Below are 19,358 nucleotides of genomic sequence, written 5' to 3'. Positions count from 1 at the left end.
CCGCCCATTGCCCCGCCCATTGCCCCCCGCCCATTGCCCCGCCCATTGCCCCCCGCCCGCGCCCCCCCCCTCAGCCGCCCGTGCCCCGCACGCTCCCGGCTCTGCCGCTGCCGCGGGGCGGGGCCGCTCCGGGTTGGCGGCGGCAGCGGGCCGGGGCCATTAGGCGCGCTCCCGATTGGCTGACGCGCGCCGCCTGTCGCGCGGGGATTGGCCGGGCGCTCCCCGCGGGGGCGGGCGTGCGGCGGCGCGGGAGGGGGGGCGTTAAAGGCGCCGCGTCGGGCGGGCGGAGCGGCGCGGCCATGGCGTACCAGGGCTTCGCGCAGGAGTACCTGGGCATGCCGGCCGTGACCCGCGCCTACACCACCGCCTGCGTGCTCACCACCGCCGCCGTGGTGAGCGGGGGCCGCGCCGGGGGGCGGGGGGCCGCGGGGCGGGAGCCGGGGCTGGCCGAGGGCAGCGGGTGATGGCAGCTGCTCTGCCTGTCTCCCACAGCAGCTGGAGTTCATCACCCCCTTCCAGCTGTACTTCAACCCCGACCTCATCTTCAGGAAGTTCCAGGTGAGGCCTCGCTCGGGCTGTGGGGCCCGCCGTGCCCCTTCTAGCAAGGGGCGGCTGTGCCCGCGGGTGTCCCGCTCGGCAGGGTGGCCGGGCACTGCTGTGTCATCCCCAGGGGCTCCTGTCCCACTGCTCCAGCCTCCTCCGAGCGCTGCGAGCCGGGCCAGCCACACAGCGTCCCTTCCTGTCACGGGCACCTGCGTGGGGAGAACTCCTTCCAGCCTTTCCCTGCCACACACCACCTTGGGTTTCCCTTGACTCAAACCCCATCTGTTGCACCGTGTGTGGCTGCTGCTGTTGGGCTGGTTGGAGAGGGCTTTATTGTAGAGAGGCACAAGAAGTAATTGATTTGGTTCTGGGTGCTGAATTGTGGCTGTTTGGCCTCTCTGGAAAAGTAGAGAAATCTTTTCCATACCTGGAGAGGTGAGACACTCTGATGTGTCAGGGTACCATGTGAGAGGGTCCCACTAGAGGGTGGAGCAGCTGTCTGGTGTCCTGGGGTAGTTCTGAAGGGACAGGTGCATGTCTGAGCACTCATTCCCTGTGGACAGTGTGATGGGCTGCTCCGTGTGATGAGGAGAGATCTCTGTCCACCTCCTTTTCTCTCTCCTCTCTCTTCTCTTTCAGATATGGAGGCTGATCACCAACTTCCTCTTTTTTGGGCCCCTGGGATTCAGTTTCTTTTTCAACATGATATTTCTGTATCCTTTGGTCTCAGTGAAGTTCTCTGCTCCCATTTTGGCTTAGCTGCAGCTCCCCCCATCCATCTTCCTCCCCAGCATGGCTTGCCTTGGCAGCACTCTAGGGCTGTGGGTTCTTCCCTTGGCTCTTTTGAATTGAAGCCCCTCCTGCCCCTTCATCTGTGCTTGCTGAAGGGCAGACCCTGCCCAAAGGGAAGCTGGCAGTGCTGCTGCTGTGGCTCTTGCTGGAGCACAGTGCCCATTCCTGGGGTAAGCTCTGGCTGAAGCACAGCAGGTGCCTCTCTCTGTCCATGGGGTCAGTGGGGTGACGTTTGCACTGCTCTGCTCTGGGCTGAGCTTGCAGCAGCTTGTTCCTGGGCAGTCCCGCTGTGGGCACAGGGTGGCCAGCTGTTAATTTCCTATACTGCAACCCTCCCTTCTCTCCTGCCCTCAGGTACAGGTACTGCCGCATGCTGGAAGAAGGCTCCTTCCGTGGAAGGACGGCTGACTTTGTCTTCATGTTCCTCTTTGGAGGGTTTCTCATGACAGTATCCTTTTGAGCTGGATGAGGCTCCTTGGTGTGTCTGAGATGCTATGGATAGTGTAGGGCTTGCCTGCTACCTCTGTGTCCAGGTGTGCTGTGGAGGAGGTCTTGGTGCTTAATTAATTGTTTAACCAATGCAAGGTCCATCCCAATAGGAGTAGGTGACAGTCTGTGATATGTGATGCTGTTCACAGGGGTTCTTGGATGAGGGGGGAGATGAGCATCTGACTCTGTTTCAGAAGGCTTATTACTTTATTTTATATATATTACATTAAAACGATACTAAAAGAATAGAAGAAAAGGTTTCATCGGAAGGCTGGCTAAGAATAGAATTAGCAAGAATGATAACAAAGCTTCTGTCTCGGACAGAGAGTCCGAGCCAGCTGACTGTGATTGGCCATTAATTATAAACAAACTAACATGAGCCAATGACAGATACACTTGTTACATTCCACAGCAGCAGATAACCATTGTTCACCCATTGTTTACATTTTGTTCTTGAGGCCTCTCAGCTTCTCAGGAGGAAAAATCCTAAGGAGAGGATTTTTCATGAAAAGATGTCTGTGACAGTGATACATTGTGTAATTGGTTTTAATCAACTGGCGGGATGTCACTGGGGCCAAGTACAAAAAATCACGCTTGATAATCTTAAAATTACAAATACAAAAATGAGAATTATCGTTGTTATCAATTTTTACAGCAGTACAAGCAGTTCTCAGGCACACACACCCTTTACCAGTATATATGAGCACAGTTTTCTGATCAGTGACTGGATGAATTTCGAAGTGGCAAATGCTCTGTTCAGTGTGTAGACACACATCTTGGGCATTAATAGTATTGCTCTCACAAATGCCTGCTGAGCAGCACAGCTGCTTCATGAACCTCCTTGGTGCCCCAGGCCTGCCAGGCCTGTGCCCTGAGAGCTGGGAGAGCTCTGCTGAGCAGCTGCTGCAGGAGCACTTCTGGCTCTATGGCACAGCTTGTGCTCCCCATCTTTGCCACCCTTGGCTTGGCCAGTGCCTCACCCAGTGTGCCTGGAGGAGAGGAAGCTGCCTGAGGTTGTGCTGGAGCCCCTGGCAGGGGCTGGGCTGCCTCATCCCTGAAGGACACGTGGCAGAATGCTCAGGAGGCCACGTGTTCTGCTGCAAGAACTGTCCAGCTGTGCCAGGGCCACTGACTGAGCTCTGCTGAGTGCAGCATGGCTGGGACTGCATGAGGCTGGCTCAGGACAGGGGCAGGAACGTGGAGCCATGAGGACAAGGAGTGGGTTCCCACATACTCAGCACGTGTGAGCCCAGAGCTTGCGGCCTGTCAGTAGCTGGAGGTACCATCACACAGTTCTGAAGTTCTTTTCACAACACAGTAATCTGATGGTGAAATTTATTTCTCTCCCAAGCATAAACCTTCTCTGAATATCTTCTGCTGTCCTATGCAGATGGCTCAGAGCACTGCTGTCCCCATGGAGCTCTGCATGAAGCTGTGTGAGCCGTTAGAATCCAGGTGGCTGCAGCAGCCACGTGCTTGGCCAGATGTGGATTTGGAGTCCAACTACAACAAGGGCAGGGGAAATTTTTGCCTTTCTCTGTCTCCTCGTGCTCTGAAGAGGAAGACTGAAATCCCAAGAGCCATCTCACTGCTGAACTTCTTCTGTAGAAGGCAGATACTGGATGTGAGATAGCTGTTAAGATATGCCACTGTCCCAAGTGCTGTAAGAATGTGAAAGCCCTTCTTTGAAGGTCATTTTGATGTTCATTTTGCAAAGGTGACTACAGAGCTCTCTGGTCTCTAATGGTTGTAGACATCAGCTTAAGGAGAGAGCAACCTGCATGTGCACTCCAGAGTGTCTTGTTCTGGGGTGGCATGGAGGGAGATGTGTGTGGGGACAGTGGTGGTGAGTATATCTCAGCCAGGAAAGGCTTGGTGACATGGGCAATGTCTGGGAATGCTGACCAGCTGTCTCTGGTTTGGGTTTCCTGTCCCAAAGCACGCTGTGCTGCCTGGAGGTGTGCACAGTGTGGGGAGGTTTTTCCTTGACTCTGTAGTTCCCAGCTGTTTGGACTCTTTGCCAGCCTGTTTTTCCTGGGCCAGGCTTTCACCATCATGCTGGTGTACGTGTGGAGCCGCAGGAACCCCTACATCCGCATGAACTTCTTTGGGCTTCTTAACTTCCAAGCCCCCTTCCTGCCCTGGGTCCTGATGGGATTCTCTCTGCTCCTGGGCAACTCCATCATCATCGATCTGCTGGGTGAGTCAGAGCTGGTGGGTGATGGCAACAAGGCCACCTTGCAGCCTCAGTGGTCAGTCCTCATTGGTGCTACTGGGACACTGGCACGTCCTCTTGGCTCCACCTGACCTGAGATGTTGGGTTTCCTTAGTGAGCTGCCTGAGTTTCTGGGTGGCTGGGCTTTTGCTTGTGACCTGCTTTTTGGTGTGTGTGTGTCTGTGGTGGTGGAAGCTGGGTATGGTGAGCTCTGACACTGCTGTGTGTGGTCTCCTGGGTGTGCAGTGCTGTCCTCAGGCTCATGGGCTCCCCGTGTGCTGATCACAGCAGCCTGCAGCATCCCTGGCTCTGGAGGGAGCTGGATGTGGGCACAGCTGGAGGATTCTTAGAGTTTGGCCCAGCAGCTCTGGTTCAGCTGGCAAAGGAGTCACAGCTGTGCCTGACCTTGGTGGCATCTCTCCCCAGGGATTGCAGTGGGTCATATCTATTATTTCTTGGAAGATGTTTTCCCCAATCAGCCTGGAGGAAAGAAGCTGCTGTTAACCCCGAGCTTTCTGTAAGTAAAATAGATTCTTTTGGGGCTTTACTGTGGGCTTTCCCAACCCAATCACCTCCAGAGCAAACTGTGACCATAAGAGGCAAGTGCCTGCTGCCAGCACCTCAGCTCCACAGGTCATGGATTGCTGCATTATTTGCACATTATATACGCCTGTACAGGGCCCATGCAGCAGCAGCTGCCACCTTCAGCTTGCTAGTAGAACTAGTCTGCTTGTGGAAATGCTGGATGGAGGCAGGATTTTTTTAAAGTATTTCTGTAGTTTAAGAAAGCAGAATTTGTTCTGCTTTGTGCACTGACAATCAACTCTGACCGGGTGATAAAGGAGGCACTGCCATCACCGTGTGTTGAGCTGAGCAAAAGAATGGTTGGTGATGGTGCAATGGGCCAGTGGCTGTGGCTGACAGCCAAGCCCCACAGAGGGCCAGGCTGTTCCTAGGAGGGCTGGGGGTTTGGCATCCTCAGCTCAGTTTCCTAACCTGCCTGCCTGCTGGATGGGCATGTCCCTTGCCAGGAAGATGGTTTTTGACACACCTGAAGAGGATCCCAATTACAACCCTCTCCCTGAGGATCGTCCAGAACACCAGCCTAGAGACCAAGACCAGCACGAGCAGCAGCATCCACAGTAGCATGGGGGACTTCCTCATGTGGCCAGACTCCTCCCTCCTGGCTGGACTTTGGCTGTGGCCCAGAGATCCTTCTGGAATAACAGCAGTTGCCATTCTGATGTGTAGTGTGTCGCTGTTTGTGTGGGTTACCCATCCTCCCCTTGTACAAAGTGGAGCCACAGAGCTTTGCACACAAGAACTCCTGAATGCTTACAGAGGTGTTCTAGGGACAGGGCTGAAGCTGTGCTGGCTCCTCAGTTCCCTGGTGTGGAATAACTATCAAATGGGGTGTTAAACCAATTCTTCCTTCTGCTCTCAATGACTTGCTGTGTGCCAGGTCACTCTTGCCCTCTGTACAAAGGTGCACCTGGCCCTCACTCTTGTGAGACCTCTTTGTGGGCTTTCAATGAAGTAGTTCTGTACCATGGTAGAATGCAGCTCAGCCTCTTTCTTTATGTCCCCCACTCCTTTTCTGGTGGATGTTTCCAAAGAGTCTTTACATTAAAGTCTTTATTTTTCAGTTGTGTGTCCATTTCTGCCAGGGACAGAGGCAGCAATTCAGCAGGAATTTGCTCATAACTGCCAGGTGTGGGATTTTCTTTTCTGGTGGGCAAGGCTGGAAGATGTCCTTTCCCTCTTCTCTCAGCAGGGCTGCAGAGCATGAGAAGGAGTGTGGGGGATGTCTAATTGGATAAAGGGGTGCCTGGGAAAGGACAAGGGATTGAGCTGGACACTTGATCCAGGCAGTGGCTGGAAGCAGGAATTGACACTGGCAATAAAAACTATCTGCACCTGCAGTGTAATTCCACTCTTGTTGAATTTTTTAGTTCTGAAACTTAAACATCTGAGTTTCTGGGGAAAATGAAACAAGCTCATCCCTACCCTGCCACCTGTATGAAATGGATCTGATCATTCTTGCTAGCACAGTACCCACTGTGCTTGTACCTAAATTCAAAGGAGTCTGCACACATGGTATCTTACAGCAGCTCACTCCTAACAGTGCTGGCTGCTCAGACCTGCAAACCACCACCAAACTATGAAATGGGAGTAACCAGCATCTGATTGAGCACATACACAAACCCCCACACATACCAACTCCCTCTCCCCTGTAGTCTTCCAGTAAAACACTTTATCAAAAATCAGACCTGATTTGAACACGCTCTTGCTGCACTTATGCTTCCCTCTGCAAAGAGGCTGAGAGGCCTGTACAGGTGGTAATTTGTTCTAAAGATACAGTGGCACTAAAGGTAATGATAACAGAGCTGGGGCTTCAGTCCCTAGAAGGAGTTTGTCTTTGAAGTCTTCAGATGTTCTGGTTTAAACTGCCTGAGATGGGGCTTTGAAATCTAACAGTTGGGCTATGCTTTTAGGTGGGGTACCAGATTAACCCAAGGAATTGTGATTGCAGAGCAAGAAAGCTGCTCCTGGCTCTTCCCCTGTAGTCCTAATGCTACATAAAGAAAGGTGGCTGAAGTTCCCATCTTTCTGGACTTGGTCCCTTGACTGTCCTGCTTTGTCCCTGCTGCTTCGAGGAACAATCTGTACAACCTCTCCGGCCTTGAGAAGCAGAGAGTGCTGCAGTCCATGTGTGCCTGCACCTCATTGTGAACTTGGGGATTAGTAATCACAACCTTCACTAAGCAATTAAAAAACTGCACCACAGATGCTAATTTACAGCAGTTTCACACATACTTTAGTCAAATTCCCTGAAGAGGCTGCTGGCAGAAATCCCCAGTCATACAACAAGGGAAGGCTCAAGTGTTCTCAAGAAGGCTCAGAGTTTTTATGTCCATGAGCCAAAACATGTTTTACATGGGAGGCTAAGATGCAGCAGCAATCCCAGCCAGGGTTTGTCTTCCTTGCTCAAATAACCTTTCAACCTCTCTAATATGAAGTAATGCATGGAGTACCACTCTGGCACAGGAGCCTAGGATAAGACTGAATAACATTATTACTAAATTGCAAGTTTTCGGTTTCTGCAGACTAACATCTGGAAAAAGTTCCCTCCCCACCCAGGAATCAGAACTGTCTCTGTTATTACTCAAGTCTAAACATGATAAATTAAGACCAGAAAGTGTTTTTTGACTGAGCTAGCATGGTGGGTGGATCAGCAAGGATCATAAAACCTATGGCTTTATCATAAAGGCCTGAACATAACTGTCAGGCTGCCAGCAAAATCTGCCTTGCTTGCAAGACTCATCAGTCCTGGCAGTGAATGGTAGGAACTCTATCAAAGAGATGAGGCACCTCAACAGCAAGATAGATTCTAATTAGTTCGTAAGCAAGCTTGGATTTTTCTTTAAATCTCACTTCAATGGATTTTGGTTTTAAACTCCCTAGAGAAAGACAGGTTGTTTCTTGGGTTGCAAAATCCTGACACTGCAGTGCTAAGGGCATTCATGACAGCCACTTTGCTTTGAGTGCTCTGTGCAGTGCAGCTGGCAGTGTTTGTGCTGACAGTGACCACAGCAAAGGCACTGGCTGCAGAGGAGCTTCAGTCTCAGTGACTGGAGGCTTTACCTGCTGTACCAGTGCAGAGACTGTGCTGTTTCCAGATGCAGTCTTCACAAAAAACAGGGTTGACCACACACCAGGCTGACATCTGACAGAAATGACTCTCAAGTCTGTGATTTCAGTTAAACTGTTTTACCTTATTGAGGAAACCAGCTGAACACCTCCCTGAGGTCATTACAGACTGTGCCAAGTCTGGGAGCAGACCAATCCTTAGAGAATTGTTTGCTGCTTCTAGTTCTAAATCTCCTCCTCACTTTCCCCTGCACCAAAAGGTTTTGTGCTGTTGTACCTGTTGAAGTAAAGCACTCAGGAAAAGTGAATGCATGTGAGTGTTCAGCACTGTACCCAAAAGCATTAATATTTGGCCCTGTTACCCTCAGTTACCAGAACAGCACAAAACATGGTGACATTCACTGTTCATGCAAACTGACTGAACTCAGCCTACATTGTATGCATTCCTTTTATTTAAAAAGTTGTCCTAGGAGTGCACATTGCACCTATACAAAAGAATCTTTCCACTGTCCACACACAGGTACATGAGGGCTCCAACACCTGCCACAGGTCCCAGCTGGGTCACGCTGCTCGCTCAGCGCTCCTGGGACGTGGCACTGGGGTGGAGGGGGGGCAGAAGTCAGCAGTACTGGGAACTCGTGGCAAGTGGAATGTGTGTCCCCTTCAGAGACAGAAAGACCCCTGCCAATTCTAGATCCATCTGGGGAGAGGAATAGGGATAAAGTCTGTAGGAAGAGCACCAGTGTCACAACAGGAGGGTTACCAGGCTGGAGCAGTATTGGCCAAACGTCTCATGCGCCTGAGGGAGAGAGAGAGGTACAGTAAGTGCATGTTCCAGACATGGGAGTCTGACCAAAACCAGTGCTTCTGGGGAGGCTGCACAGCTTTGTCAGCTTTGTAGACAGGTTTATTCCTACACAGAATTCCCCAGTCACCTGAGAGTGCCCCGGTGATAAGGCAAGGACACTATTTTCACTAACAGCTGCTAGGGCACTTCGCTCATTAAGTTGGATTGAACCGACTGCTACTGTAAACTTTTCAGTCAGCCACAGCTGATACACAAAATAACTGTGCTACTGTTAATCAGCAGTTAAAAAACATCCTGGGAAAGAGCTGAGCCAGTATATTTACTGTTTCCACAATGTATCTTTTGGAGAGATACTAGCTATTCCTTCATATCTGCCAGGAAGCATTTCATCAGGTAGGTGCAAGCTCTCAACTGCTTGTCCAGCATCACTTTGCAGGTCTCTGGTGGGCAGAGGTTCTCCTGGAACCACACAGTGCTCCCCATGCTGGCAAAGTGGTTGGCATCACTCAAGCTAGAGCTGGGAGCTTACCTGAACTTTACACTACATAAAAGGAAGCTTTGTGGCAAGATTCTCAGGGAGCATGACAGTGCATGAAATTCCAGTATGTTTGATTCATGCCTTCCTATACAAACAACTCCCCTGGACAAGCAAAGAGCCCAAGGAAAAGAAAAAAATGGGTTAAAAAGAAAAAAAATAAGGGAAACTTCCTGCAAGCAGGAGATGGTAGAGGAGACATTTCAATGTTTGTGGAGGAAGGTGGTGACAGCTGAATACCCTGAAGGTAAAGCTTCTGTTGTGAGCAAGGCTGACATCCTGCCAGTTAGCTCTCAGTAGGGAAAGACAAACATCCAAGCTTGGAGCTCCTGTCCAAGGGACAGGCCAAGAGAAGTGTCCAAAGCAGTGGCAGTACCTCGTGTTTCTGTCCTGGTCTCTGATCTTCTTCTCCATCTCAGCGTCTGTGAGGGTTTCCAGGAGAGGGCACCACTGGTCAGCGTCCCCTGTGTTGCGAATTGCGATCTCCACGGTGGGCAGAGGGTTCTCGCTGCAGGGCAGGGCACAGGGCAACAAAGCAACACCCATCAGTGGGCACAGAGCTCCCCCTGGGTCACCAGCCCAGGGACAAGCACAGGGACAACACAGCATCATTTACAGTGTCTCAGGCTTCAGCATTCCTTCTTTGCTCTGCTTAGTACAGTCTGGGTCCCTGAAGGTCACCACAGGGTCCTGTTTACACCCTTGTAGAGCCTGAAGTTCCTGGGAAAGCAGCTACACCCATCTCCAGCCAGCACTGGAGAGGGATTTGTGCTGGACCTGCAATTCTTTCCCACCCAGGCTGTCACATCTCTGGCTGGCAGGGTTCAAGCCCAAAAGGCACAGCTCCTCCCAGTCCATCAGTCCTGGGAGTGCTTCTCCCAGCACAGCCCAGGAGCTGGGACTGCTCTCAGGGCTCCCTGTCCAGCCTGGCTGTGCTGCAGCTCTCACTTCCTAGCTGTGGTTTGCCTAGCATACCCCTGACAGCTCTTCCCTGGCAAAAATCTGCCTTTCTTGGGAGCCTGGCTCTGGAAAGAGCAGTCTTTTAGGACCTGCTGTGGCTAACAAGCAAGGAAACACCAGGCTGTGCCCCAAATCACAGGATCTGTTCCTCAGAGACTCCTCTGCCCTGACCAGCTGTATTATCACATGCACAAAATATTTACTGCTTCGCTAGCTGCTTTTCAGTAAAAGTCAACAGGAATTGACCAAGAGTAGCTTTCCAAATATTGACAGAGGAGCTGGAAGCCCAGCATAAATATAGAGGAGCCTCGGAATGTAAATGTTTGCTTTGAATTCTCAAAAGTGCCTCAGCCTGAGCTGCAGAAGTGTGTGTGTGAGAGGAGCCCTGGGACAGGTGTGCACACACATCCTGCCCCCTCCCCAGGGACGTGCACCCCTACACAGGATTTCAGCCCTCTCACTCCCTCAGGAAAGAACTCAAATGCTATTCATCATGGCAACATACAACATCTGCATCAAAGATAATAATCTAAAATAACAAGTCTTCAAAGTAATTCTACCATGAAAAATTAATCCAGGGCCTTTGGTATCTGATCCAGGGAGGAAGCTTTAATCAAATCTACTTCCAGTACTGCTGCCATCCACTAAACAACACTTAAACCCAGGAATTTCATCTTAGTCTTAGAATGCCACACATTCCAGGCAAAATTAGATATTAACTGGGGTTTTGTTAGTGATAGCATGATCTCTGCCTCACTATGCAAAACACTGAACAATCACTGAATTAAACAGGGGATGGAAAGCTGGACTCATGCATAGCCTAACTGCAAGGCAACTCAGATACCACATTTCTTTAACAAAGAATCAGAGAGAAACTGAAAAATCCTTCCTCATCTCCCAACCTCTACACTAAGACAGCTCCTCCTCCATTGTTTTTCCTGATGAGGAGAAAAGTGCTGCTGCCAGGAATGGCTGAAAGGCACTGTCAGCTGCAGGGACCCCAGAAGAGCAGGGCACTGACCCTGCTCAGGCTCCTGGCCTCAGGCAGTGTCAGGGGCACACCAACGAAGCAGGGAGATGTCATTTTGGGAAAGGTGACTCCTCAAGCACCAGGGTTTGGTGTGTGGGAGAACCTGTGCCATCACTGAGGTCTCAAAGGCAAAACTGGCTGTGAGGTGCTGTGTGCTGCCACCAGAAACACTCAGCACACAGGAGGGATCATCCCAGCCCACACTGCCTCTGAAAATCCCACAGGCAGCAGCCACCTGTGTGCCTCCAGTCCTGCCCTGCCACTGCACTTCAGGACTCTCCTCGTTTTGCACAGAGCAGCCCAGCTGAAAAAAGTGCCCTGGCTTTCATCAACTAAAAGACAGTTTCACCTCTCCCTCAGATGATTAAGAGACACATGACTTCTCAAAATCCCCAATCCCTTGAGATATTAAAGTTCTTTTGATACATCTAAAGCAGACCCTTTCCTTACATCAATGGAATGATTTTGGAGCAACCACCACTCCTGTGGTTTGGAAATTCAGGAACTAACCAACCACAGAACCCAAATATTATTAATCACTGTAAGGTTTCAAAAGTACTCCTTTGCTAGAAGAAAAAAGGGAAGAGGAGGACATGTTTGTACTATGACACAAATAAACGAGGTTTCAATTAGGTGGTTTTTTCTCTCTGAACAGCTCATGTCTATGTACTTTGTTCTGGTGGGGTTCCTTTTTTAGTTTTTTGTTCTCCCTCTTGCAATACTGCCACAGTGTATAAAGAAGGCCTGAAATCTGCCTGTCTGAACTATCCCTAAGAAGAAGCACCCTTTGGTACCATGGCCCAACATATGTATTTAGAGACAATAGTGTGAAGCTGGCATTAACATGAGCCTGGGCAGTACTGACTAAAACCTCACTTGCTGCAAGTTCCAGTGACTGAGCAGAAGCAAAACCCCACTCCCAAGAGCCAACACATACACAGATGACTTTCTTGGATATCTGCAGTACATGGAGAAGCACAGGCAGGAGGGACAGACACTTCACAATGCAGACAGTGCTGCAGCACAACATGTGTCAGGTTCTTATCTACCACCCTGCAAGTTCCCAGCACTTGTCAGGAATGCCCACCCCACTGCTGCTCTGTTGTTGTTGTTGGATGTAGTCCCAAGACAAAACTGCAAGTGTCAGTCCAAGGTTGTGGAGGGAAAGGTAGAAGGCACCTCCCACCTTCCAAGGCACATCAGCAGAATGGACACACACTTTAACAATTTAATTCAGAGTTTAATTCACATGTGCTAAAGGGTCCCTTTCCATTTTCTAATTTGAATCACTCTGGGGATCACTTTAGAACCAGGCAGTTGCTGTGAAAGACTGGCAGGATAAAAACTGTACCCGGAGTGAGACCAGTGCAAGAACAACTAGGCCAGAGCAGATCAGGGTCTATTTCTCACTGAAGGCTGACCAGACAGGAACCCTTTGGATGGAAGAAGGAGCAGAGCTCATGGCAGCAGCCAGCTTCCCCACAGTCTCCAACTCCTCTTTGCTTACTCCCACTCCAACTACTCCCTGTCCTCTGTCTGAGGTAGGGCAGGGCTGGGCACGTTTCCCTGGGCTGCCTCCTTGAATTGACCCCTACAAAACTGGTGTCAACAGTACCATTCCCTCCTCTGCAAATACAGCATCTGCTGAACTCTTAAACTTCCTTGACTGTCACCATGACCCGAGGTCAGCAGACCTCAGAGTGTACATTAAAGGACTGTTAGAGCTGCAGACTCAGCACTGTGCTGTGGATAACATCAGTGCAGGAACTCACAGAATACTGCACAGCACAACTGGAAGCCATTTAGGAGACAAATTACAAGGCTGCCTAATGAAACCTGATAATGCTACATTCCAGCTGTGAGAAGGGCCTGTGATCAACCCACCTCTGACATCAGTCTGGGGAGAGAGGTAGTTTTCATCAGTCCAAGTTCAAACAACCAAAGCTTGAAACAGTGGATGGCCCAAGTTAGGCAAAACCAACAAAACAAAAAACGTATCTGGGGCTCATCATGACCTTACATCAGAAGAGGGACTATCCCTGTTAATTAATTCTGTCAACAGAAGCTGTCATTTCATCAGTATTGGTCCTGAAACGTATTAGACTCATCAGGAAAAGATATTTAGGCACAAGCACAAAAAATTGTTAAGATGGACAGAGTGGGTGCAAGCCATAAGGACTAATTTCAAACAAAACCTTCCTAATCAGCTCAGCTGTTTTCAGATGCATTGATACAAATGCCCATGAAGTACAAAGCCCCCCCAGAGCCAGACAAGGAGGTGGCAGTTCAGTACCTGAAGGCATAGGTCTTCTGGTGCCAGCTCAGCTGTCCCCGGATGCTGTAGGCAATGGTTGTGACAAACTCCCCACCCAGGCCGAGCTCTGAGCACAGCTTCAAGGCAAACTTCTCTGGTGAGTTCTCCTTCTCTGACATGTCCCACTCAAACTGGTCTACGAGGGAGATGTTTCCTACATGGATGTTCAGCTGGAGAGAAGGGAAGACACAGGTTATTTGTTTCCACTTTCACAAAGGTTTGTCCAAGGGATTGAACTGACAAGGCAGAGGCTGAAGAGAACAGAGCAGTAACTCCTAGTTCATCTGCAGTTCCTCAACTGAATTCTTCAGTAGCATGAAGACAACTCAGCACTGCTCACCAAGCTTTTCCAAAGGAAGATGGCAATGCTTTAACTGAACTATTTCACCACCTCAGAGACTGGGCACATGGATGTTTAATCATCTATCACCTTAGTTCTGTTCCCAATACAAAGGACAATCTGGTTGGAGGATTGGAATGAAAAGCTTCCTTGCTCTGAGGGAAGCTTTTGTACTCTCAGTCCCCTATAACATAACTGGAGAAACCCAAATGGTTCAGCTCTCATTCTGCTGCCTTCCTATGTTACCTTAATAATAACTCGTTGGTCTGACTGATCCTCCAGGATGCTGTCAGTCGGGTAGGACTCGATCTGCTGTCGGATGGCAGATGCAATAGCAGGGACAAAGGTCAGAGGATTCAAATCCAGGTCATCACAAAGAATCTCCGAGAACATTTCTGGGGTCATCAGTTTTTCTGTTACAGAACAGGAATGAACACTGTAAGCTTCCTTAGAAATTAATGTCTGCCACACAGAACACACTAAATCCCACAGGGGGAGGTGACAAAGGGAATCCCAAATGCATTACCTTTTGCTTTTAAAAGAGTGCTTTGTACCAGGTCTGTAAGGGCAGACACACTGATACAGGGACTTACAACCTTCTTTACCTGCTCCATGGTATCCAGGCAGTGTGGCCACAGAAGCCACAGCCATTAACCTCAGCTAACAGAGTACTCTCAGACCACTGAGCTGATGAACTGGCTCAGGAAAATCTGCCAGTTAAGCTCTTCAGACTACATATGTGCAGGATTGATTGCAACCCATGGAAGTGGAAGAGCATTTGCTAAGAGATGCAAGCACTGAATACAGTCCAGAGTGAGAGAGCTTTAAAGCTTTGTCTGTATGGGGCAAGGACATTTGGTTATGGGCACAGCTTTATCTCTCCAGCCTCAGGAACCTCTCCTTGCTACGTACCATTCATGTTCCACGTAAATGCGTCTCGGAGTTTCTGCCCATCAATTTCCATATCGAGCCTGATTGGAACCAGAACCTCTGGCTGGGATGCATTCTCATGGATCACTGCTGGGTCATGGTCATCAAAGCTGAAGTGCAGAGCAGAAACACAGTATATGCAACAAGCACATGACACATCTGGCATCCATAGAGGTAAGGCAACATTTGTTGGAAGCAATCCCCACACTCCAACTCCCTGATCTGTCTATAGACAGACTCCTCAATGCAAGCTTACAGGGCTGTGGCAACTAATACCAGTTTATCACCTTTTATTACATCTACCACAACACACTCCTGCAAGTTTTCTAGGATTAGATTTATTTTGCCTTAAGTTTTATAATGGAAAAAAATGTTAGTCATGAGCTTCAGCAGCCTTTTCCACTAAACAAACTAGATCAAAGTTACTGGTACATGTCAGTGAGAAGCAGCCTGTCCTTCACAAAGAGGGTCTGCAAGCTTCTCAAATGACAACTGCTCAGCAAATCAGCAGGAAGAAGAAGGAACTCATCAGGAAAAGAATGAACCATTTTCCTGACAAAAGGCAAGTCTCCACTCTGAGCCACGGATGGCTACTGTCACATAGAGCCTCAGGACGTACAATTTAACTAAGATTAATGACCTGTAGGTCTTTTGTCAGCTGGGGATGAATCACAACATTACATGAACTCATCAGTACTACCCTGGCAGCATGTCATTTTGGTAGCTATTGCCACTTCCCAGAAGCAGGAAGCTGTCTTACCACAGAGGGAATGTTCTCTTCTTATCCCTGCCCATGCGGTTCCTGTTGATGGTTGTCGAGCACGGCACGGCGTCCAGGTGATGAGAGCTGTTGGGCAGGGTTGGCACCCACTGGTTGTTCCTCTTTGCCTTCTGTTCTCTGAAGGAGACTGGATGTTAACCTGCAGGCCCTCAGCACCACTGTTATTTTAAACTTTAAGTGCTATTACAAGTTCCTGCTATTTTATTCTGGGACCATCAACATTACTGTTCCACCAGAAATGTTCCACATCAGCCTCTTGGAAGGCCATCCTTCAGCTCACAAATATCCATCAGATATGAATCCAGGTGCACCTTTATAAATACTAGATTCATATTTGGATTTTCTGTCTATACTTTACAAAAGGACTACTGAGAAATGCAAGGTCTCCCAAAGGCAGTATGTGCAGAGAGCATTCTGTAAAACATCTGTTACAGATGGAATGCAGTAATTGCAAAAGAAGTTGTATCAACAAACACTTAGATTTTTCTTCCTGTTTTATGTGGGCAGTAACCCAATCCTTACACTCTGGAGATCCCCATTTGCCCAACACTGCAAATACTGAATGCAGACTGGCAAACAAGCCCTGCACAACAGCCTGGGCTTATGGAACTCCTCTTGCTGCCTGCCTCAGCTGACACCTTCCAGGCAGCTCCATTCTGAGCCTGGCCTCACCAACACTGCTTACCTGAGGTAGGTAGGAGGTTCTGTGCTGATAGACACTGCCTTGTACTTCTCATCATTTCCATCCAAGATCTCTTCCACTTCAGAGGCCTTCAGCAGCGTCACGCTAGTGGCTAATGTTGTGTAGCCATGATCTATTACCAGGAAAGATGGCAATAATTAACAGGGAAAAGGGCTATAGAGCACTGTAGCATTAACAGGCTACATAGTGACAAACCCTCCCTGTCACTGCAGGAGGGACCAGCACAGAGATACAAGTGTCCTTTGGGCTTCATCTTCTTGTAGACATTTACAAGGCCCAGAAAACAATCAACACTCAGTGGACTTAAAGGCCAGAAATAGTGATGCAAGGATTGATAGAGAAGCTGTTAAAGATTTGGGGAAGGGGGAGAGAGCTCAGGACAGCTCTTGCTGAATGACAGAGACCATCTGCATTGGAGAGTCCTGCTAAGGTTCTGAGAGAGTTAGCCATGGGATTGGGAGGCACAATTAGGGCGACCACAGACAGAGATCAGAGGAAGAGGATTAGACATTAATATTATTGCAATAGCACCAAAGGTCACAGTGGACATCCTTCCTCTAGCACAGCTAAGAATAACACACAGATGAGACTTACATCTTCGGGGACTGTGAGACCTCTGGTTTTCTGTTGGGGGAAAAAAGAAAGCAAGAGGTCAGCAGGATATTTGGAGGAAAGAGACATAAGCCCAGAGTAAATCATTCTTTTTATTATGCTTTATTCTACAGAACATACAAGAAGTCATATCGCTAAGAAATTTAACTGCTTGCTATTAGTCCCTCAACAAAAACAATACCAATATTCTCCCTGTAGCAGTCACATCAGTAGCAACACACCACAAATTCTGGCAGGCACAAACATCCAGTCCCTGCAAGAAGCAAAGTTAAGCAAAGATGCACATCTGCAAAGGGGCACCCTTGCAACACTCCTGCCTGTTTGATGAGAGACACAAAGATGCCCCTCTTAGTCTACAAAAAATCTCTTCTGAAATATGGCACTGGAGATGTGGTTTTTGCTTTGTGATGAATGTAGCCATGATGGACGTTTCCATTTCAGAACGTTTTGATCATTTGTTGCCAGGCTGAGCACCCGTTGCCGGGTGCTCCATCACTGGGGCAATCTCAAGTGATTCACACAGCCCTCAAGGTGTACAAGCTTCTGAATCACCAGGAACAGTTTTTCAAGGCAGAAATTGTCAATAAACATTACTGGGAATGTTTAACTCATCTTCTCACCATGTGATGAGGCCACAATCTTCTTCCTTTCTTCCACGGTGGCCAGGCGCCTCCAGAGCGAGGGGTACCTCTTGTACAGGGAGCCCCGGAACATGCGCAAGTAGTTCCCCACCTGCAAGGAGAGAAGTGCACATGTGGCTTTTCTTCCATTTAGGAGAGTTTTAGCAGAAGCTGGAAGAAATTCAGCTCTTTTTAGCGATAAGAAGGACCTCTCAGTTGGGTGTTTTTGTTGGGTTTCTGTGCTGTGTTTGGCATCGAATAGCATCGGGATTTTTCTGGCAATGCAGAAAACAAAATTTTTGTCAGCACTTATTTCACTGGTGCTATCTTACTTCACTAGATCCAAAAAAACTCCCATCCACTGATAATAGGAAATTTAATAGGAAAACACTCCATCCATTTTTATGTATTTTTGAACAACCTAGCCCTTCTTTACTTCAGTTGCCACATCAGTGTACAAGGCTCAGTTGGAATTAAACTAAACCAGATATCCTGCTCTCTGACACATTATTTTTACTTTGAACCTCCCCATCATCTAGACATTATTTGACTACAGGAAATGCCCACAGACTTGTATTTTGTTTTAAACCCTTTGAACATCAAAAATGTGATTGCTGCCAATAGTCCTCTTTCAGATTTACTTACCATCTGTAAGGCAGTTCTGTTCCTCCTGGCATAAGATCCTCACCTGTGCTGAAAGCTACAGCAGGTCTTGCTGACCAACACAACTATTTCTAGACTCTGAAATCAAATTTTTAGACTGCCAGGACACTGGAAGACTGCCACACAACAAGGTTTTTATTCCTTGTTTGAGAAGACTTTTATTTGATCTTAGATTTAGCTATATCTTTCACTCTACAGTGCTCATCAACAGACAGAAATTAATGCTAGATAAAAAAGACAACCCTTTTCCTTCTCCATGTGCCTGGTATGGCAATCTCACAGCTCACCTGACTGCAGGGACAGTTTGCTTCCAAACTCTACATTTCACACGAGAGACCGAGGGGTGTTCAGTCCCTGCTCAACCTACAGATCTGGCAGCTCAACTTAGCCAATAGTCCTTTTTCTGCATCATGTTGGGGGCTACAACATTTTTTTCCTGTTTTCAGCTGTTTCCCTGGAGCTACAGGACCAGTGTTTCTTGCTTGAATGAGGCTCTTTGTCAGGGAGGCTCAACGCCCTCTCAGCACGGGACAGCACAGTGCCAGCACAGACTCTGGGCTGCTCAAACTCTGCCCGCCGGTGTTTGCTGACCAGGCTGTGCACCAGGCAGAAGGATCTGCACTGCCTGATTTTGGTGCTGTTCCTGAGCCCAAAGGCCCGGGTGTGCTATTCGTTGCCTCGCCGCATGTGAAATAACCCGAACCCCTCAACAACTGTGCACAGAAATTCTCCTCGGAGATCGGGAGCGGGGCCTCAGGCTGCGATCGGGGAGGCTCCGCTCCCCATGCACCCGTGCGGGGACCGTCCTGGGGCCGCCCTTATGGCAGCACCGGTCCCTCCCGACCCCCAGCACGGCTGAGGCCCTCGGGCAGCGCCCACCGGGGCACAGGGGACCCGCGGGGCCGGAAGGCCGCTCTCCCCACGCCAGGGTTCTCCTCCGCCCCTCGCCCGCCCGCACCCCCCGGCCCGGGCCCCGCATCCCCCGGCCCGGCCCGGCCCGGCCCAGCCCCCGCATTCCCCGGCCCGGGCCCAGCTCCCGCCCGGGCCGCACCTCGGAGCCGATCATGTAGAACTCGCCGTCCTCCTCCAGCTGGAACTTGACGGGCTTCTGCCCGAAGGTCTTGCTCAGCGCCATCATCATCATCGCGGCGGCGGGCGGGGGCGGCGGCGCCCGGAGAGCGGAGCGCGGCCCGGCGGCAGCGGCGGCGGCGGCGGGCGGAGCGCGGCCTAGTGCGGGCCCGCTGCGCGCATGCGGCGGGCGGGGCGAAGGAGGCACGGCCGGCACGGCAGGATGTAGAAAAAAGGCGGATTTTATTGTGGCGGGGCGGAACATAAATACACACGGGACACGGCGGCACATCCCAGCGCCGCG

At 49.7% G+C, this 19,358-nt stretch overlaps 2 protein-coding genes across 2 annotated transcripts; one reads left to right on the top strand and one right to left on the bottom strand.

The window, feature by feature from the left end:
* Positions 1-269: 269 nt before the first annotated feature.
* On the top strand, positions 270-6,050 carry DERL3 (derlin 3). The gene is made up of 7 exons (XM_030958711.1): positions 270-392; positions 493-558; positions 1,183-1,256; positions 1,690-1,783; positions 3,829-4,024; positions 4,466-4,556; positions 5,071-6,050. Exons 1-7 carry the CDS (start codon positions 300-302, stop codon positions 5,183-5,185), a joined length of 729 nt encoding a protein of 242 aa, XP_030814571.1. The 5' UTR covers positions 270-299; the 3' UTR covers positions 5,186-6,050.
* A 2,070-nt stretch (positions 6,051-8,120) lies between these two features.
* Positions 8,121-19,226, bottom strand: SMARCB1 (SWI/SNF related, matrix associated, actin dependent regulator of chromatin, subfamily b, member 1). The gene is made up of 10 exons (XM_030958714.1): positions 19,038-19,226; positions 17,324-17,435; positions 16,686-16,715; positions 16,074-16,203; positions 15,368-15,505; positions 14,590-14,717; positions 13,924-14,090; positions 13,317-13,507; positions 9,410-9,541; positions 8,121-8,489 (listed from the first exon to the last, which is right to left on the bottom strand). Exons 1-10 carry the CDS (start codon positions 19,128-19,130, stop codon positions 8,450-8,452), a joined length of 1,161 nt encoding a protein of 386 aa, XP_030814574.1. The 5' UTR covers positions 19,131-19,226; the 3' UTR covers positions 8,121-8,449.
* Positions 19,227-19,358: the final 132 nt, after the last annotated feature.

Source organism: Camarhynchus parvulus, chromosome 15, assembly GCF_901933205.1.
Source record: "Camarhynchus parvulus chromosome 15, STF_HiC, whole genome shotgun sequence".
In the NCBI taxonomy this organism is placed as follows: Eukaryota; Metazoa; Chordata; class Aves; order Passeriformes; family Thraupidae; genus Camarhynchus; species Camarhynchus parvulus.
This window is presented reverse-complemented; position numbering and strand designations above follow the sequence as displayed.

Excerpts from the sequence above, each read along its gene's own strand:
- DERL3 (XM_030958711.1), top strand. The coding sequence starts at position 300 with ATGGCGTACCAGGGCTTCGCGCAGGAGTACCTGGGCATGCCGGCCGTG. Across the intron at positions 393-492 it reads TGCTCACCACCGCCGCCGTG|CAGCTGGAGTTCATCACCCC; the intron begins GTGAGCGGGGGC and ends TGTCTCCCACAG. Across the intron at positions 4,557-5,070 it reads CTGTTAACCCCGAGCTTTCT|GAAGATGGTTTTTGACACAC; the intron begins GTAAGTAAAATA and ends GTCCCTTGCCAG.
- SMARCB1 (XM_030958714.1), bottom strand. The coding sequence starts at position 19,130 with ATGATGATGATGGCGCTGAGCAAGACCTTCGGGCAGAAGCCCGTCAAG. Across the intron at positions 15,506-16,073 it reads GAACCTCCTACCTACCTCAG|AGAACAGAAGGCAAAGAGGA; the intron begins GTAAGCAGTGTT and ends AGTCTCCTTCAG. Across the intron at positions 9,542-13,316 it reads CAGAAGACCTATGCCTTCAG|CGAGAACCCTCTGCCCACCG; the intron begins GTACTGAACTGC and ends CCTGCCCTGCAG.